At 37.8% G+C, this 19,618-nt stretch overlaps 1 protein-coding gene across 2 annotated transcripts in view; it reads right to left on the bottom strand.

The window, feature by feature from the left end:
* RRAS2 (RAS related 2) overlaps positions 1-18,449 on the bottom strand; it is a 71,234-nt gene extending 52,785 nt beyond the window's left edge. For both annotated transcript variants that reach the window (XM_089915124.1, XM_022555659.3), the window contains exon 1: positions 18,017-18,449. In XM_089915124.1, the coding sequence (XP_089771250.1) occupies positions 18,017-18,124 (108 nt within the window). In that variant the 5' untranslated portion in view covers positions 18,125-18,449. The remainder of the gene's footprint in view (positions 1-18,016) is intronic.
* Positions 18,450-19,618: the final 1,169 nt, after the last annotated feature.

Genomic DNA, 19,618 nt, shown 5'->3' with positions numbered 1-19,618 from the left:
TAAAACTTCAAAAACGTGGATGGGGAAAATTTTTTTCACTAACCTCTAACCAGAAATTTAGCATTTCCTTCAATAAACCACTGTAACAGTACCTGTGACTGTCACCAATAGAAATCACAGGTATTTCATATAACAGCTGTTGCAGATAAATCAGAATAGCATTTACACTCAACGTGTGTTAAAAAAAGACTTCTGTTTTTAATATTTTGATAACTGTATTAAATGTAATTGGTTCTTTTATAAACCTATGTGGTATACATTTTAAAAAACAGTATTCTGAGGAGTCCAGAGGCTTTACCAGAATCCCAAGAGTCCTCTGTACCAAAGAAAAGGTCAAAGAACCCCTGCATGTAGAACATTTTCCAAATTCTGTCTACTACAAAAGTCTTAATGGATCACAGCTTCTACCTGCCACTGGAATGGGAAGAATGGCTCTCCTTATGAGAAGACATCAGAAGAAGAAAACCTATAAAATTAAACCATGCTAGAAGCAAAACACTTTTTCAAGTTTCCAAAAATCAATACCACAAGAGTCCAGTCCTTCCATGACATTCAGAATCCATCCAAAATCACCAAGAGACCCCTGCAACTTACATCATGAGTTAATTTGTAGGTAACACACCCCCCCAAAAGAGATCATTCAAACCTCTAAACTCAAGAACAAGAGCATTTACTCCACCTTCCCCAACCTTCTACCTCTTACCCACTCTACCCCACCCACTTCCTCTTAAGCACACATTATAATCTTTAAATCTAAAGATGCCCTTTAATCACGTTTTCAATCCATTTCTTTATTGTGGGAATTAGCAACATCTAACTGTACATACTTACTTTCACACTGAAGAACAAAGAATTCCTTTTCTCTCCCATCTTACCTCTCCAAAATGCAGAAGTACCCAAATAAAGGCAAATAAAAAGCTTTCATATGAACAACCACCAACAGCATTTTTTCTAATCCTATAATCACCCAAACTTGGAAATATGATTCCTTTTCATTCACAAGGCCATCAAATGGGTAGCATATTTTTAAATAAATAATCCTATCCCCCCAAAATTATCAATTTTTGATGATAATAGTCCAGGAATTATCCATTTTATAAATGAGTGAATTTCATAAGCAAAAATGTTTAACAGTATAGCACACAGCACAGGTCTAGTATATAATACTCTAGATTTTCTTTTAATCCTTACTCACACCTATCTAAAACCACATTATGTGAGCATTCATTTTTTATATCTACTAATAGTCTAAGAATTTTATTCTGGGAAAAGGTAAAGGTATCAGTTCTTCATACAGGAAATTTAAGGCAAAATGAATCATCAGTTCCTGTAACCACCATGATGAAATCAGATACTGTGCTTTGGAGAAATCTTCAGAAACTGGGTATAGTAGTTTTAAAAGCAAATCACAACAAATACTCTTATACACACACATTCATACAAAAGTTTTACTCACAAACTCAATTATCAACTTTTTAACGTAATTAGAATCGCACTTAAAGTCTTATTTGTTGTTTGAATAGACAGGGAAGAAAACAGTTTCCCACCCTGAAGGAAAACCCCTAAAGAACACACTTGTGTCTTGTCAACCAAGTCATGATACCTTGAACACCAAATGAAAGGCTCAAAGTTTCCATTTGACTACATAGTTAAGTCAATTTAGAGCAAATTCTTGTTCTTAATTAACTATAAAATATCTCAGAAAATGTTATGAAGAAAAAATATTAAGACTATTTATACCTACCTCCCAACTTAGGTAATAAAACATTAGCAATATGACTGTAGACCCTTATATGTCCCTCCACAATCATACTCCCCTCTCCTCTCCTTCCTCACCCCAAAAGGTAATAAATACCTAAATTTGGTGTTTGCCATTTTCACGCATTTATACCACAGTGATACTCGTAAAACAGATACCTCAGTCTTGTGAAGCTACACATTAGAGAGAGGATGCCATTACACAGCTTGGGCCCCACACTAGCTTTCATCGGTGCCATCATCAGCAGTTTTAGCAGAAATATCAAGTCATCAAGTGTGCTTCTGGTTGAAACCTCACTTACCCTTCCCTTTCTCCACCCCTCCGCTATTCAGTGCTCCTCCCAGATTCATACTGGTAACAGTCACGTAACAGAATTCCATTCATTAAGTGAGTATGTATCACTCTATTCAGTTCCCCTCTAGAAAGTGTTGGCATTTTTGTTCCAACTTAACATTCCTAGTTCTGTAGAAAGACCACTGTATTTTAGGAATCAGGAAAACCAACTTAAATCCCAACTTCACTGTTTACCTGCTATAGGACCTTGAGCAAATCACTTCTTCCCAAGCCTCCATTTCCTCAACTACAGAATGGAAATAATGATGCCCATGACAATGTCATGCCACCTTCCAATCATAAAGGGTTGGTGCTGGTATAAAGGAAATCATGTACGTAAAAGTCCTCTGAAAACAAATATTACATAAATGTAAAACATCACAAAAGGTAAATGCTAGTTATGACAAAATTCTTAAGGAAGAATTATTTTTAAAAGTTAAAATGTGGCCAATTAATTTTTAATAATTCACTAAATAACCTAATACTTTTACTACAGAACGTAAAATTACTAACAATGTTGAAATAAGGCTCGATTCTTTCAGTCTGTTTATAGCACAGTAACTTCTACAACTAAATAATTTGTTCTAAATTCCACAATGAATCAAGATTCTCACTTCTTTAGAAATCATGATATAATGATTAGAAACTCTGTAAAACCCTCTAAAAGGAAGTATACATAAATCATGTTTTTAAAGGTAATAAACATTATTGTACCGAATTGGTTTTTTCTTCTCTTCTCTTTTAAGTAATTTAGAAAACTCCAAGGAATGACAGATTTATTTATTGACTGTTCTGGGAATGAGTCCCCCACTCCCACCCTCACCCCATCAAAAAAAGAAGAATACCACTTTGTCTTTCAGTCTGGCAAGAGACATTATCTAGGTGTGAAGAATATCATGGCCCCAAAGTAGGAACAGGTCGATTACAATCCAAAGCAATGAGACATTTATATTTTATACAGAAAGAAGTAGGAAAACAATTTTTTAGAAAACTTAGGGTGGAAAAGGTCAAACAGGATGTAACAATCTAATTTTTTAAAACCCATGTGCTTTAGAATCTGAAAGGATCTTAGATATAATCTGTCTCAGCCACTTCATTTTATAGATGAAAAAAAATCAAGGCCAAGAAAGTGTAGATCTTTCTAAAGAATAACGAAAATGTAGTAACTGGGGGCTTTTGCCCCTTAAGAAAATATGAGTATGACACAAGCATTCTTTGAGAGCATTAAAAAAAAAACTCTTGTCTCAAAACACAAATTAGAGATGGCAAGTTTAAATAAGAAATGAAGAAGGAAACGAGGAAGGGAGAAAGGAGGGGCATCCAATAAAGAGTAAGAGACACAACCCCAAAAGCTCAAAAATAACTAGTTATTAACCTGGCCTCAGGATCTCTACCCATAAGATGTTAATTACAAAGGGAACAGTAGCAATTTTTCAGCAATTAACTAAGGCATCAGATTTCACATCAAAGGTTATGGAGAAATGTTGCCTCCTAAATATGATGTACTGGAGAAAGACTTTTCTTTTGTGATATTTATGCCAAAGCTACACAATTTGATTCTAATGATAAGAAAACACAAGACAACCCAAATTGTGGGATATTTTACAGATAACTTTTAAGACTAAAAGACATGAAAAATAAGCGCAACATGCAATCCTGGATTGGATCCTGGGCAAAAAACATTGTTTTTCTTTCGTTATAAAGGACATTATTGGAACAGTTGGTGAAGTTTGAATAATGTAAGTTAGATAATATCCTGATTTTGATAACTGTACAAAGGTTACATAAAAGACTCTCTTTTTTGTTCTTCAGGAAACAAACACTAACGGGGCATTACTTCCACAACTTACTCTGAAAAGGTTCAGGAAAAAAATGCACAGGATACTATGGAAGCACACGGGAGGGACACCTCATCCAATCTGAATATTCCCTCAGGAAAGGCTCAGATGAACCCTGAGTCACATCTAGAAAGATGACTAACAATTAGATTAAAAGGGCCTACTTGGTAAAGGATACAGCTAGAGTCATGGATGTACACTTCACACAGATCGTGACTAAGTGTGATCAGACTGTGTTTCTCCAGTCATAATGCACTATGTGAGAGCAGGAATTTCAAATAGGTGTGGGGCAGGTATCTGGGGGTTGCCAGGTCAGGGCAGAGCGGTAGCCAAAACAGCAAGCCCAGGAGTAACAGGAGACTGATCACAGACAGGCAGGAGGGAGCAGAGAGGGAGGCCAATAGATACTATTAACAACCCTTCACTGCCTATTCAATCCCAGGTTTCCTAATTTCAGCTAAATGGAAAGTGCTTCATGAACCTAATCAAAGAAAAACTTCAGCAAAGACTTCATTGTTAAGGTAACTCACTTAATAAAACATGTTTTATTTGGGCAATGTAATAGAGCATAGTCCCCTTAGGTGCTATGTAATCAAGAAAATATGGCTTCAAGTCCCATCTCAGTCATTATTGTGGGATCTTGAGCAATTTATTTAACTTCTGAGCCTCAGTTTCCATGTCTGCAAAAAAGAAACAATAAATTGTAAAGATTAAGGCAATGTGTGTAAAGCTTTTAGCATGGTATCTAACAGAGAAAATGTTCAATATATATTAGTCATTACTGATTCAAACTACTCTTCATAGGTCCTTGTTCCTTATTAAAAAACAAAACAAATCTTGAAGCCCTTAGTATTATAATTCAGTTACTGTGTAAGATAGTAAAATGAATTGAAGTACAACCACCTGCTCAAAAAAACATAAACTGAAGTCTACCTATATAGGTTCTGTACAAACTTTATAAAACACAAAATCACGGCTTTTCATCTTATAATTCTATTGAAGCTTATTAATACAAACACAAGGTTAAAAAAATTAGAAGATGCCAGTCTCATCATCCAGATGCAACTACTTATTTGGGGACATTATTTAAGTTTGTTGCCTTTTTCAATGTTTAAAACAACTTGTATAAGTATTTTACATCTCCAACTTTAATTCACAACAAAAAATTACAAAGGTGACAAAGTTTAAATCTGTTACTCATAATCCATTTTAGCATCATTCTAAATTAATAGCTATTGATAGGCATAAAAGTGAAGAAAAGTCATTAAAGCAATTGGCAGGATCCATTTTAAGTAATAAAGTATAGAATATTACAAGGGGTTCCATTAAAAAAAAAAAAAGGAATGTGGGGTATTTTGTGACAGGCCAGTAAGACAGCTGGAACAAAGCTGTTGGAGCAACAGCTGTGCACCATGTACTGTTCTCATCTAAAACCACAAACTAAAGTAACCCATGTCAGACAACTTCATTTGACTAATCAGCTCAGCCAATGGCTCCTTCCTGAAACTATCTGCTATAAAGAAATCGAAATACATAATTTGCAATTTGAGGAAGGAAAAAAAATAAACAAAACATCAGTCTGTGTCTTTAAAATGTAAAATTAAAAATTGAGAGTCACACTGTAACACTGTAACAGAAGACAACGTTTTCCATACTATTTTACCACCTGCTAAAATTATGACCATAGAACCTATCAGACTTCAGGATGGCAAGGAAATAAGCCCAAAACCCAACATTTGATGAAGTATGAATAACTAACGTGCAAGCTCACCAATTTCTACTCCATTCTTAACTTTCAACTTTGCACTTTTGATTTATGTTTACCATAAAACACTGCAATGGTTATAAGAAATTTTTAACATTAAGTAACTTAATTAAAAAGAAGCTAATTCAAACCAACTTGTTAGCATGGACCATGGCAATATCTGAAAATAATAAATTCATGTAGTACTCAATTAAGCTACTATTATTATTCATTTAAACGTCTGCAAGTCATTAAATTATCACAGACCTACACCTTTGTTTTATATTTTATCTCCATTTTCTGATTCCAAAAACAATGAACATTTCTCTCACCTAAATTCACTCCTTTCTCATTTTAAGTAAGATACACACCTGTGTGCACTTGCGCACATGCATATACATACATAAGGCAAATTTCCCTACCTTATTTAATTGATATATCTTAATTTCAGAGGCAAAAGAGACAAAATTATAAATTTAACAGTTACATATCTTTTCCACAAGATTTTTGAAACTTAAATGCTATATCTATCACAAATCTTCCTTTGCAGTTTGACTCAACTACTTGCTTACTGTTCTTTTCCTTTCAGCTAACAAATTGCTGACTGTTGTAATCTCAACCACATGTCATCATTTAACCAAGGCATTAAGAGAAAACCCACCAGGAAACAAGACAAAAGTAATAAATCTTTAAGACCTTACTCTCAAGCTGTTTTACATTTCCTGAGTCAGAATTTCCAGAGAGAAATTAAAATAGGACAATCTCCTCCAAAGATTATTTTGAATAAAACTGAACGCTGTGGGATCAACTGCTAAAACTTCTAAAACTCAAGATTCAAATGTGCATATGTCACATATAAACAATCTTTTAATTACAGAGAAACTCTGAAATCCAAAATCAAAAACAGTTTAGTTCTACATCCTCTTCAGTGACCAGCAGCTATGGAACCATAATAGATACAACTCATGTTTCCTAAGACCTCTTTTTTCCAATTATTTATTATGCCCTGCTCAAGACCCAATACTAGCAATTAATAAATACTAATAAATATTTTTGCTATATGCTTAATTCTATGTAACAAAAGTATTCCTGGTCTATGACACTCAAAATCTAAATATGAAGAATAAAATGTACAAACAAGTATAACGAAGGAGCAGACATTCAGGCAAAAATTCCAAGCCTATAAAAATTCTCTATTAAAATACTCGTTTTACTTGTAAACAGTCTACTGTTTAGAGTTTAAAATAGTGCCAAAGTGAATCAAACACAGAATGGTTATCTTATCCAAAGCCACAGTCATATAGTGGCTAAATCAAGATCTAGAGAAATATCTTAACTCGCAAGAAGGATTCTTTATACTACATCAAACTGCCTGTTCTCAGATAAGCAGTGTGAGTTTTTCCAGGTCTAGGACATCTTTTTAAAAAACAAAAACATGGCAGCTGTGGAGTTTAATTTCACAGACTACTTATGACTATGACAAAGGCAACCACAAGGAATAAGTTTCTCAGACACAACCTCTACTTTTAAAATAATCTCTTATTTTTTTACTCTCAATGCAGGGGAAATAAAGCAACAAAAACAAAATTAAGTCTGCAAAAACAAAGGTTAAAAACAAAGAATATAAAATATAAAAAGAGTAAAAAGGATCAAAGCAAATTTATCTAGAGTATTTCATAAATACATAATCATATTATACAATAAATGTGAATGGGGTGAATTCCACTGCTAAAAGACAAAGACTCTCAGGTTTGATTTTTAAAGATCACATTACGTATTATTTACAAAAGCTTACCATAAAATGACCAAAAAAAAAAAAGTAAAACACAAATGAAATAAATGCATACAAACAAAAAATAGAAAAGGTAACATTAATATCACAGGTTGAAATTCAAAGTAAAATTCTGCACAAGACTGGTACTATTTAATCATAAGAAAGATGTAATCATCATAACATTTTATACACCAAATTATACAACATCAAAACAAAGCAAAATTAGAAATGCAAGGAAAAAATTAAAACAAATTTAATAAAAATTTCAGAGCTTCACAGATTAAAAATACACTAGAAAAAAGGATACAGAAGATTTGAACAATACAATCAACAAATTCCATTTTAACAGATTTATGTAAAACTTTGCACCTTATAAGCTACAAATAAATACTCATTCTTTTCTCATGTTCTTGGAGTATTTACAAAACTCAATGGTATGTTTAGCCATTAAAAATTCTTAATGTTCCAAAACAGGGAATTTACAGGTCACATTCTTTGACCATAGCCCAACAAAGCTAGAAATCTACAAAGACTGCCACTCAATCCTTCCTCAAATTTAAATCATGTAAAAATTAAGGGAATAGGGCTTCCCTGGTGGCGCAGTGGTTGAGAGTCTGCCTGCCAATGCAGGGGATGCGGGTTCGTGGCCCGGTCCGGGAGGATCCCACATGCCGCGGGGCTGCTGGGCCCGTGGGCCATGGCTGCTGAGCCTGTGCGTCTGGAGCCTGTGCTCCGCAACAGGAGAGGCCACAACAGTGAGAGGCCCATGTACCGCAAAAAAAAAAAAAAAATTAAGGGAATATCCAAACTGAAATTAAAATTATCTAAGAATTAATAAAAAGTACAAGATTTCATAACAAAAGAAATAATGCAAAATCAGTTTTACAATGCTTTTACAAAAGTCATTAAGGATACTACAGACTTTGTGATGATGGTAATGTAAGAAACATTCTAGAAAACCTCTTACTAGAAATCCTTTCAAATACCTTTCAAATATAAATTATAGCAGATAAGTTACTTAAAGCACTACTGTGAGAAATAAATGGCGATCAATCCCATTTTTTAAAGAAAGGAGAAAGCACAACAAATTTTATATATGAAATTGTAAAATACAGCATAAAATAAGCATACTTCAGATTACACACACACACACACACACACACACACACACACACACACACACACGCTAAAGAAAGGACTCCAAGTTTTGATTCTAGGCCCTTCTAATTTCTATACCTACAAGAAAAATCTTTGCATTGATCTTCATTTTACAGCTTCACACACACACTTTCCCTCCACTATCTTCCCTAGCCTCTTCTACTTGCCTCAATTCAGAAAGCTTAGATTTGAAGTATTAATAAACTTGAAAACTATCCCTTTTAACCACCTCTAATTCTCCAAAATTATACCTCTCAGCCAAAAAAAAAAAACCAAAACATAAATTTGGCTGAATGGCTTAGCAGATTTCACAGAATTTCATATTTGTTGATACTCCAAATATCAAAGCTCCCTAGTATCAACTTGCCCATCAGCATCAAAAAAAAAAAAATGGGAATCTCAGTGTCCTGCAGGAATTCTGAGGGACGGCCAGTTCTTTATTTCCAACACCAAGAATGGCTAAGATCAACTGGAATCTCAGTGTCTGCAGTAATTCTGAGGGACAGCCAGTTCTTTACTTCCAGCACCAAGAATGGCTAAGATCAACTCATCATAAGAGGATAAATTTAAAAACTACATTCTGCCACTCAAGAAAAAACCCTTCCCTGGCTGGAGTTGTTTCCTTAAGCAGTACCAAGCTTTAGAAAATACCAGTTTTGTGGCCTTAAGAAAAGACAAGAGAACATAACATCACCACTGATTAATATTAGACTGAGATATCAAGGGCATTAAATCTGTTTAAGAGAGTAATTTGATTTGACATCCAGAAAATTTCATCAGTGATACAGAAGGCAAATTTGACAAATTCTTGAATGGAGTCTATCTTAGCCTTCTCACTGATTAACTTAAGAAAATATGGAACAATGATTTCAAAGAATCAATGAACAAGTAGGTATTTCAGAAGATAATTGGGAAAATGACTTCAAAAATGAAGAAGAAAACCTTCCTAGACCTGAGAGTGTTTCATCATTTCTCAAAAAACTGGTGATCAGAGAAAAACTTCTAGTCATATCCTGATAAATGTTTCCATTTCCAGTGATAAGAGAAGGCTACAAGCATACAAATAGAAAACTAGTTATTCCTGCAGAATAGAAACTTGAGGCCAGTTAGATAAAGGCAAAGACACGGAAGATAAATAAAGCAGTACCTCCAACTGCTGTAATACAAGTCTTGGGATCCAATAATTTTATACTCAGCCAAGTCATCATGTATCATGCAAAAGTAAAATTTTAATCTTAGACTAAAAAAGTACTCGAAAGTGTTCTCTAAATAACAATTCAAAGTAAAAACTAGCTGCTCATGAGGACTGCTTGTAAGCACTGAAACCAGTTAGAATGAAAGAAATGGCAAATAAAAGCAACAGCTCCTAATGAGAAAGGGGTTAATACCACTGAGTGTATTTACAATTATAATAGCAAAATCAAACGCAAAAGACAAAAAACAATCTCTTAAAAACACTGCAGTCACACACACTTTTGGTTGCTTTAAATAAGGATATTTGGGACTTCCCTGGTGGTCCAGTGGTTAAGATTATGCACTCCCAATTCGATAACAATACGTTATGGGCAGATACTTTGAGACTATGTTAATATCCAGCTACTCTCAAACTTTTACATACTACTTTTAACATCCATTTATGATTGTTACTTAAATCAGTTGCTTGACTGCCAAATGGTGATTTTCTAATTCTACCATTTCCTCTATGTTTATTAGTCAGAATTCTACATTAAGGAAGAACTTCCCTTCCTCCTTCATTTATTTATCCTTATGGATTCTTAGATTCTTACATTATTTATGGGCAATAAACAATTACTGTCATTATTTATTTTGATGATGATACTGTCCCAGAGTTAGCCAATGGGAGTTCTTCCAGGCTGGCTGTGTCTCTTTGACATGTCACCATCATTTTGTTTTCTGAGCAGTTCTTTACTTTCTGGCACTATAAGATGCTCCAAGCTCATCTTCTATTTTTTCCTTGCCCCAGCCCGGGGATCAGTCATTTCTCCAAGGTTCCTTTTAGTAAAGAATGATATTTAGAAACCAAGATCCAGCACTGGGTGTTCTCACTGTTAATAGGGTGTCACTGTTTCTATGCACTCTCAACAGACAGAGCTGGAAAAAAGATGTATAGATAGATGTGTTTATGAGTATCCACATACACCTATTTCTATATCTATCTTTATACTTTTTAAACCATGAGTTCATGCCAGTATGCTCAATTCCAATCAACCATCAAGAGTTCTTCCTAGCCTTCACCCTTTCCACAATTATAACTCCCTTCTCCAATAGTGAGGAACTTGGCTCCCATTTTCCACAATACATTTACTAATTTACTTAATCCTAGTATAGAAAATTGTTTCAGAATTACAAACCCATGCCTCTGTGATGAAGGAGGGGGGAAAAAAAAGCCTATTAACCAGAGTTCATTTCGAACTCTTTTTGTCTTTATCCTGAGGACATAGTCCAAATACCGGGTTCAAAAGTTACTTACATTAGTTTTTTTTCTCTCCCTCCTTCAGTGTGGTTATGTTAGTCATCCGATATGAAGTTCAGTTCATTTGTTTTGTTTGTATTCCACCTTTTGATTTTATTGGTGCTTGCTGTTTATATACTGAGTATGTGAAACATTAAACATGGTTCCACAAGTCAGAAAAGTATCCTCAGAAGAGTCACTATCCCTATTCCCTCTATCGCTTTCTCCTTACCCCTACCTACCCCCATAGCTAACCAATAATCTCTTTAATCTCAAATTCATCCATTCTGTGCTGTTTTTGCCCCAATGGGTACAGTCCTATTTTCTCATTTCCTCTTCTTTCTTACACTAAAAGTAGTATATCAATAATACAGTAGATACTTTTGCACTTTGTATTCTTTACTGAACAATTTATCCTGGAATGCATTTCCCATCAGTTCATAGAGATGGTTCTTATTCTTTTTATAGCTGCACCACTGGGTGAATGTACCATATTCTATTCAACTTCTCTCTATCCTGTAGGTTGTTTCTAATGCTGTGACCTCATGCACATGTATTTTCATACCATTGGAAGTACATTTTCAGGGTAAATTCCTAGATCTGGGATTACCGAGTCAAAAGGTAAGCACCTATGTAGTCAAATCAACATCCATTTTATGTCTCCTGATATAATGCACTGAGAAGAACACATCATTTCTGTGCTATTCCTGCCTCCAAAATGAATCTAACCATGAAGAAACAAACTCAAATTGAGGGAACTCTACAAATAACTAACTTGTACTCAAAGATGTCAATGTCATAAAACACGAAGACTAAAGAATTGCTCCAAATTAAAGAAGACATGGAAACAAAGTGCACTGCATAATCTGAGATTTTCTTTTGCTATACAGGGCATTATTGGGACAAGTGGCAAAATCTGAAAAAGTTCTGCATATTACATTAGTAATATATTAATTTCTGATTTTGGTTATACACTATGTTTATGTAAGCAAGTACCCTGTGTTTAGGAAATATACATGGAAGTATTTAAAAATAAGGCAGCATTGTCTTCAACTTACACTCAGATGATTGAGAAAAAAACAGTGCATATACATGGGGGGGAGGAATAAAACAAATACAGTAAAATGGTAGCATGTGGGAAATCTGGGTAAAGTTTTTTTAAAGAGCAACATCAGATATCATGTTGGCATGTATATCCGTACTTTCAGTACTGAACATTTACTAACTTGTATATAAATTCTTTCTCCTAGGAAAAAACACCATCATATGAGGTGACAAGATAAATTGGCTGGCAATATTAAACTACTAATATATACAAACAACCAATTCTGTAACTATAATATTTTTAATTAAACTATGATTTAATGTTATTTAATGTTATGTAACCAATAAACAACTGGTTTATCACATTGATCTTATAAAATACTAAATCTAAAATATAATTTAGAAGGAACTCAAGCCCAATATAGCTCCAGTAGCACAATTTTAGTCAACTTCTATTTCTTTGCTTCTTTCAGAACCACACAGTAAATAAATAAAAGAAAAACATATATATATATATATATATATAAAATCTTTGTCTATTTCATAAAGGCCTGAGAGACATTTTTCTTTGCGAAATAGAAATAAATCAAATGGCTACCAAGGACATCACTTTACACTAAGTTTCAATCCCAAACTCAGACTTCATGGCTCTACCCAAAGTAATTCAAGATCAAGGCCTTTCAAGAAGATTCAATGACAATTAACTCTGCATTGTTTACAAGCAGGGTCTTTTACTCATTATCACTTTTCAGCAAGGAACTAATACCCTAAAGACACTTCTATTTCTCCTCACCAAAAGGGGCAAAAAAATAAATAAATAAACGTTCATGCAGCATTACAAAATCTGTTTCTATTTTATGAGATCAATTTTAATTTGAAAAAGGAACTTTTTAAAATTTTTAAAATAATACAGCTTTAAGAAAGTCTCTTTCTGCACTCCTCCCCCACTTTAAAGTTAGCAATTTACTTTCCTCACTGAATTAAACAGACTAGTTTCATTTCAAAGCTTAGGAATGACCCTTGACATTTCAGCAATACAGATGAATTAAAAATCCCATCCCAGTAGGTAGCTGCCTGTCACCACTTTGCCTTCAAATGGTATTGTACCAAGGGAAAGCAGAATTCTTAATCTACTCAATAGAAGTATCCCCACCAAACTCCTGCAACTTCCGCATCCCAAGACAGACAGACAGACACACACACACACACACACACACACACACGTTAAAAACAAATGAGTTTTAAGAAACCCTAGGTTAGAATTTCTCCTCTGACAAAAGCAGTCATCCTCTAAAAGAAAGTGTTCTTCCTTGAGTGCCTAACATTTGTATCTAGGAATTACAATGTCTGAGTCATCAGAAACACTTCAGCTCCTTGGGACTTCCCTGGTGGTCCAGTGGTTAAGACTCCGCCCTGCCAATGCAGGGGGCGTGGGTTCAATCCCTGGTCAGGGAACTAGGATCCCATATGACACACAGTGTGCCCAAAAGACTAGGAAAAAAAAAAAATCATTACAAGAACCATTTCAACTCCTACCAAAATGAGGAAATCTCTAGTATGTACCACCACTAGGAGGGGTACCTTATTTTTCAATGCTAAGACTTCATTTGTAAATTACTCCGAAAATATAAAACAGTAATTTGCACACTAAAAATAAGTCTACAGTATAGTTTCAAATTCACAGATAAAATTTATTTTAAGTGATTTCTAATGCAGGGCACATGTTCAAGATGTAGCCACAGAAGAGAAATTCAGGAATCTAAACTCACAAACTTCACACAAAGATCAACTAACTTTAACACAAATGCATGTGCCTTGAAATCTCTTCTAGGATCTCTGCCCCAGGAAAAGGCAATGGAAAAACATTCACCAAAACGCAAATTAGGTAAAAAGCAATGTCTGAGTCAGCTCCAGGCTAACAGGTTGTAAGATTGACTAAAACTCAATAATTGAGAAATCAGCTACCCCCTACATAGCTCAAAATCTGACAAACTGCTGAATAATAAGTCAGGACGCTAAATAAATGAAGAACAGAGGCTGGGAAATTCCTCTCCTTAATTCTGTAAAACACGTATGGTCTTTTCTCAGAGTTGCCAGAAACCCCAATGGTTACTCCATTATTTCCAAAAATCAACGCTCAACTGATAAAATTTCCCCAACTCAAAATGGGATCAACATTCATTACCTAAATATCATACAAAAGTGAGAGAGGAGTATGAGGCTGAGGGGAAAAGGGGCTGAAGACTTAAAACAGATCAGATTACATGTCAAGAAAAAATGAATAAATTACAAATTTAGTTTTAGAGGAACAAGATACAGAAGTAAAAGCAGCAAATTTATTATTTTACTTATTCTTAGATGGCACTGTGCTGAATGATTTGGATAAATTATTTTATTTAGTCCAGAAACCCTAAAGGTACTAGTATTAGTCTCCCTTTTCATACAGGAAACTGAGGCTCTGAGAACTTAAGAAACTTGACCTAAGACACATACCTAGTTTGTTAACTGAGTAAGAAAGAACCTAGAATTTCAAAGGTGCAGAGATTTGTTCACCCAAACCCAACATTTTATGGAGGAAATTAAGCCCTTAAGAGATTACAGACAATTAAAAGATTCCCCAGCATCACTTGAGTAGGGGGACCTAGAACCCAGATAGTCAAGGCTCTTTCCATTTCACTTTGTACAATGTTAAGATCATTTCCTAATGACAGAATCCACTCATCGTTTAGGGGCTGTATTCACCAATAAAACTTAAGACGTCTTTCAAAAAACTATGAACAGAAACAAGGAGGTCATGCACACACATATACTCTTAATAATATTTTACATTTTTAATCATGGATGTTTTATGATGTGTTACATTCATTTTTAAAGAGAAAAAGCCACCTCAATTAAGTAATTATAGCCTTAATTTCCTAATTTTGTAGCTCTTCATATGCATAAAAGGCAACAAGTAAATTTAAGGTGAAGGAAAGTCAGGGTTAAAGGCAAAGTTGTTTTTCAAGTTCTCCACTCCCAAATGTGTTCATTATATTTTTTCTACTCAAGATTACATAATAGAAAAATACATACTGAACACTGTAAAAAAGTGTCATATCTCAGGAGTCTTACAAAATAAATAAAACCAATCTGTACCATCCTGATCTCCTACAGAGAGAAGTAGCTTCCGCTCATTAAGGTTACTATCCTTCTGCAGTCTCCTCTCCTTCCAATTACTACTGCGAGACAATCATAACAGAATGAATTTTAATTTCCCAGGAGTCAGGCAATAAACAGCAGCTCTATTAAGTGTAGATGATAGTCACCTTAGCTCTATAAGCTAAGATTAATATAGTAACAACAATAATAATAATGTGTGTAGCCTTACTATGTACCAGACACTGTTCTAGGCCCTGAACATATGTTAACTCATTTAATTCTCACAACTGTATGTGGTACTTTGTATGTCCCCAGTTCACAGATGGGAAAAACTAAGGTACCGAGAAGTTAAGTAATTTACCTAAGATTACACAGGCAGCAAGTGGTAGAGATGAGACTCGATCCAAGTCTGGTTCCTACCTCTCCAGAAAGCCTCCTCAAAGTCAGAGGCCATGTTCCTCCCTTTCACTGGCCCCAGGTCACGGGCCTATCCCACTCCCCTCCTTGCCTGCTTCCTCTCTCCAAGCTAGCATATGACTCCCCCACTCCCCATACTCAGGTAAGACATGTCCTCTCTTCCTGCCATCACGTCTACACAGTACTCTCATCAATCCTTCCCAAACTGACTTTTCCTCGATTCTGAATTCCCTTTGCATTTAAACGTGTTAACAGAAGTGTACACATAAGCTTATAATAGCCATCATTAATGGAGCACATACTACATACTAGACGCATGCTAAGGATGTTCCCATAATTTAAAGGATTATGAAGACTGCGATCAGACCAATTTTACTGAAAAGAAAATTGAGGTTCAGAGAAGCTAAATAATATTTTCGCAATGTTCTCCCAGTAAATAAATAACACAGCAAGATATAACACTCAAGTCCGTATGACTCAAAGCTCACACTTTCTCTATGTATAAATACACGTCTCTCATGCACACACGCCTCTTTTACTTCTTTTAAATCTAGAGCACCTAGATACAACACTATTCATAAAGGTGTTTCTTTAACAAATGAATTCTAGAAAATCATTAAGCAGACAGAAATTACGGTTATCTTAATGGTTTCTAATACTATTTCCAAAAACAAAAGGTTCCAATACCTTAACTAAATAATTAACTTACAGATTCAAATACATTTCGATGGTCCCTCCCCCCAAAACACTAAAGAAATATTTGTGGTTTAAATCTTTTAGGTAACACTATGTTTTTTTTGAACACTATTTATTAATACTGGAACCCAGGATTATTCTCTCACTCCTCACCAACCTCCCACCTCCCCCTAACTACAGTTTCCAAAGAAAGACTTGGCTATAAATTGTTTTGCTTTGCCATCAGTTACTTAAAGTATCTCTTGGCCCTATGAGAAATAGCAACATGACGGGCATCTCTGATTCTGCAGCTAAACTGAAAGGACAAGTTGCCCATCTCACCTCTTAGTGTGATTTTTTTTTTTAACCCACTAATGAGCATACTGTAAATGCTCACTACATAAACATCTCTTCCTGGATACAAAGGTTTTAGCAGCAGTTTTTAATACTTTGAAATAGTATAACAGCAATTATTGCTCATTTAGTCAATGTGAAAGGTAACAATCACATTTATGTTACAGTACTCGGTATTTTAATGTCACTATAAACATTAAGTGAAACGAAATACGCTATTCAAGTATGCCAACTGATAACAAATGGGTCAAACAAAAATATTTCACCAAAGCATCTTAAACCATACTCTTGATATACTGAGAGTATCTTTGTTACCTGTTATAACGCGATACCTTCATTCTCTCCCAGCATATGCCACACCTTGCAGGTTGACAAAAGCAGAGAGATAGCTGGGTTTCTCTCTTTTAATAGTCCCAAAAAAGATCACTCAAACCTCCTACCAAGAGCAAATCCTAAGAATCAAGAATTCCACCGCCCTTTCCTTTACAACCCGACTTTCCGCCTCCAGCTACCAGAGAGGATTGGGGGTGGGGGAGAGAGAGGTTGGAACGGACACAGAACGCACGACTCGGTCGGTCATCTCCCAGCCTGGCCCACCCCAAACTTCACCTTGGCACAGCGAGAGGCAGGAAGGCACCAGGAATACCTAGGAAATGGTCTCACCCCTATCGGAAAACATTCTTAACTTCCTCGAGGCCACCATTTCCCTGGGGCATTATCACACACTCCCACCCGGACGTATTACCTAAGAGATTACTTAAAAGAAAAGCACAAACACACACAAAGAGAAACACTGCTTGAAGCGGGCAGCTCCGGCTCGGCGTGCGCGAAGAAGCCCGGAGATCACGCGCAGCCGCGGCCAAGTTGCCACCGGGATTGCACCCACGGTGCAGGAGGCGGCCGGGGCGGTTGGAAACCCAGCGCGCGGGGCTCCAGCCCCACGCCCGGCGCCCCAGCCTCGGGGCAGGAAGCCCGGCGCGGCAGCGCTGCCTCTCCCGAAGGGCTCGGGCCGCGGCCGCAGCGAGAAGGTGGATCTGCGCTTCCCACCCCGCCAGCTCCGCCCTCCCGGACACATTCCTGAGAAGCCTGACTCCCGGGACGCCGAGCTGGGCGCCCAGCAAGCAGGAGCGGGGCGCCCCGACCGCAGGGCAGTAGGGCAGAGCCGGCCGGAGCCCCCCGCCCGCCTCCCGCCCACCCCCGGCCCGCGCGGCACCTCCGGGGCGGGGTCCCCGCGGCCGCCCCGCCACAGGTAGCGCGAGCCCCCGCCCGCCGCCGCCCCGGCGCCCCGGGGAAGGCCCGCTCCAGGCACCTGGATGAACTGGATGGTGAGCGCCGACTTGCCCACGCCGCCCCCGCCGACCACCACGAGCCGGTACTTCTCTTGGCCGGAGCCGTCCCGCCAGCCGGCCGCGGCCATGGGGACGCCGCCGAGCCCAGCCCGGCCACGCCGAGCCGCCGCCGCCCGCCCTAGGCCCGGCTCCGGGGACTTGTGCGGCCGGCGGGCTGCGGGCGAGCGGCCGGGCGGGGGTCCCGGGCGCCGGGAGCTGCTGGAGGGCCGGTCCGGGCGGCAGCGCGGCGCCCGGGCTTGCCGGGTCCCAACCGAGGCGCGGAGAAGCGAAGTGACCGCAACGGCGAGGGGCTGCAGCGTCCGGGGGGCGCACTCCTGCACACGTCTTCGCAGCGCCTACCGAACGCAGCCTCCAGCGCAGCTACAAATGGCCGTCTGGGGGCCGGGCCGCCAGGCTGAGGTGCTGCATATGCATGAGGGGGCGGGGAGGGGCGGGGCCGCGCTGGCATGGGCTGAGATTCGGGCGCTGACGGAGGGCTCAGACCCCCTCAGATGTGCCCCTGCAATCCCTTGACTGTGAGTGGGTGTGTGCACGCGTGTGCGTGTGTGAGTGAGTGTGTGTGACAAAGAGTGTGGGAGTGGGAAGAAGATGGTAGACAGTGTGTGACCATAATTGTATATGTCAGGGATGGTCAGGGATTGTGTGGATAAAAAATACAGTATGCGAAGGCGTGTGTGAAAAATAGAGCTGTTGTCATCTTAATTCAGTTTGTAGGAGGGTAAATATCCTGTTTTAAGAGTACAGATGGTGACCATGACTGTATGAAAAACAGTATATGACAGTGCTTGAAGATTAGAGCTGTCACAATAATTGTGTGTGTGATATGCTTGCGGTGTGTGAGGGATGTCACAGAGACTTAATCACAGTGATTGAGGGTGCGTGGACAAGAGTATATGTGGCATATGTTGTATCAGGAGAGTATCTTAGTGGCTGTGTGTATATGTGAAAAATGTGCGGTAATTGTATTTGAGGGGTGTGAGTGTGAGAGATTAATTTATGCTTTTTTACACACTACATACCAGGCACTGTACTCAGTGCTACCGATCCTTTTATGAACAGTTCCCTGCCCTCAGGGAACTAAGAATCCAATGGGGAAACGGCCAGGACAACAGGCAAGTTGTCAGGCATAATGATAAGGGCTATAACTAATAGCTCCGTGTGGCCATGGGAGAAGCACTCACTACAGAGCTGGGTGGTCAGGGAAGGCTTCCTAAAAGACCTGAAGAATAAATAATATAGAGAGATGAATAGTATTCCAGGGAAAGCAAACCGCATATGAAGAAGTCAGAGCGGAGAAGGTAAGCCATGTGTCACATGATTTTGATTGTGTTGGGGGAGTGTGCTTGTAAATTAAAAGTGATTATGTGTATAGCAGTTTAACCAAATGTAGCAGGAATCACAGCTGTATACTGAGGCAGTGTAGGGCAGTAGATAAGACCATGGGCTCTGGGGCCAGACTGGATTCAAATCCTAGCTCTCTCACTACTGGTATCATGTTGGAAGCTTACTGACCTTCTGTGCCTCGGTTTTCTCTTCTCTAAAATAAAGACCGTAGGACTACC

Source organism: Delphinapterus leucas, chromosome 7 (genome assembly GCF_059928025.1).
Source record: "Delphinapterus leucas isolate spDelLeu-1000000601 "Yukka" chromosome 7, BTC_Dleu_Yukka2, whole genome shotgun sequence".
In the NCBI taxonomy this organism is placed as follows: domain Eukaryota; kingdom Metazoa; phylum Chordata; class Mammalia; order Artiodactyla; family Monodontidae; genus Delphinapterus; species Delphinapterus leucas.
Note: the sequence above shows the minus strand (reverse complement) of the source record. Positions and strands in the feature narration are given on the sequence as shown.